At 60.7% G+C, this 1,432-nt stretch overlaps 1 protein-coding gene across 1 annotated transcript in view; it reads left to right on the top strand.

Annotated features, from left to right (window-relative positions):
• Positions 1-440, top strand: part of LOC103806374 (retinoic acid receptor alpha) — a gene marked incomplete at both ends in the record, with an annotated part of 1,071 nt that extends 631 nt beyond the window's left edge. The window contains 2 exons of the mRNA XM_009079061.1: positions 2-74; positions 282-440. Of these exons, the coding sequence (XP_009077309.1) occupies positions 2-74; positions 282-440 (232 nt within the window). The remainder of the gene's footprint in view (position 1; positions 75-281) is intronic.
• Between the last annotated feature and the right edge of the window lie 992 nt (positions 441-1,432).

Below are 1,432 nucleotides of genomic sequence, written 5' to 3' on the forward strand. Positions count from 1 at the left end.
CACCCGGCTGCTGCCGCTGGAGATGGACGACGCCGAGACGGGGCTGCTCAGTGCCATCTGCCTCATCTGCGGAGGTGGGTGCTTGGGGTGAGGGGGTATGGGGTCGGACACCCCGCCCGGCTCTCCGCGCGCCCCCGGCGCGTCCTGGCCGTCCTCTCCTGGTGGCTGGTCGTGAGGATCCCAAACGGTCACCCTGCCGTGGGAGCTGGGCTGAATCCGAGGGGCACGAGGGGTGCCTGAGGATGTGCTGCCCTCCCTAACGGGTGTGTGCCCCTCCCCAGACCGCCAGGACCTGGAGCAGCCTGACAAGGTGGACAAGCTGCAGGAGCCGCTGCTGGAGGCGCTGAAGATCTACGTGAGGAAGAGGAGGCCCAACAAGCCCCACATGTTCCCCAAGATGCTCATGAAGATCACAGACCTGCGCAGCATCAGCGCCAAGGGTGAGGGCTGGGGGGCAACAGCTGCTCTCGTGGCTCTGGGGACATCTCGGGGGGTCTGGGAGTGTCTGGGTCACTCAGCATCCTCCAGAGGGAGCAGGGAATGGGGGACACCCCCAGCACTGCGCCGCCCGGCGATGCCAGGCACATAACCCTGTGCCTTGTCCTTGGGGCCCAGGGGTGAGTAGAGGTGAGTGGTGCCAGTTGGGGGTATTGGTTTGGGTGTGCCAGTTTGGGGGTGCCAGTCTCAGGGTGCCTTTTCAGGGCTGCCAGTTTTGGGTGCTGGTTTGGGGGTGCCAGTCTCAGAGTGTCGGTTTGGGGTTGCCAGTTTTGGGTGCCAATTTCAGGGTGCAAATTTCAGGGGTGTCAGTTGTGGCTACCAGTTTGAGGTTGCCAGTTTCAGGTTCCCATTTTGGGGGTACCAGTCTCAGGCTACCTTTTCAGGGCTGCCACTTTTGGGTGCCAGTCTGAGGGTGCCTTTTTGAGGGTGCCAGTTTTGGGTGCCGGTTTGGGGCTGCTAGTTTCAGGTTCCCATTTTGGGGGTGCCAGTCTCAGGGTACCTTTTTGGGGGTGCCAGTCTCAGGCTGCCTTTTCAGAGGTGCCAGTTTGGGGTTGCCAGTCTCAGGTTGCAATTCTGAGGATGCCGGTGTTCGGGTGCTGGTTTGGGGTTGCCAGTTTTGGTTGCCAGTCTCAGGGTGCCTTTTCAGGGCTGCCAGTGTTTGGGTGCTGGTTTGGGGTTGCCAGTTTTGGGTGCCGGTTTCAGGGTGACTTTTCAGGGTGCCTTTACAGGGCTGCCAGTGTTTGAGTGCTGGTTTGGAGTTGCCAGTTTTGGGTCCTGTTTTGGGGGATGCCAGTGTTCGGGTGCTGGTTTGGGGTTGCCAGTTTCGGGTGCCAGTTTCAGGGTGTCTTTTCAGGGCTGCCAGTTTTGGGTGCTGGTTTGGGGTTGCCAGTTTTGGGTTCCATTCTGGGGGCTGCCAGTTTTGGGTGCTGGTTTG

The sequence above is a fragment of the Acanthisitta chloris genome, unplaced genomic scaffold, assembly GCF_000695815.1.
Source record: "Acanthisitta chloris isolate BGI_N310 unplaced genomic scaffold, ASM69581v1 scaffold35097, whole genome shotgun sequence".
Lineage (NCBI taxonomy): Eukaryota > Metazoa > Chordata > Aves > Passeriformes > Acanthisittidae > Acanthisitta > Acanthisitta chloris.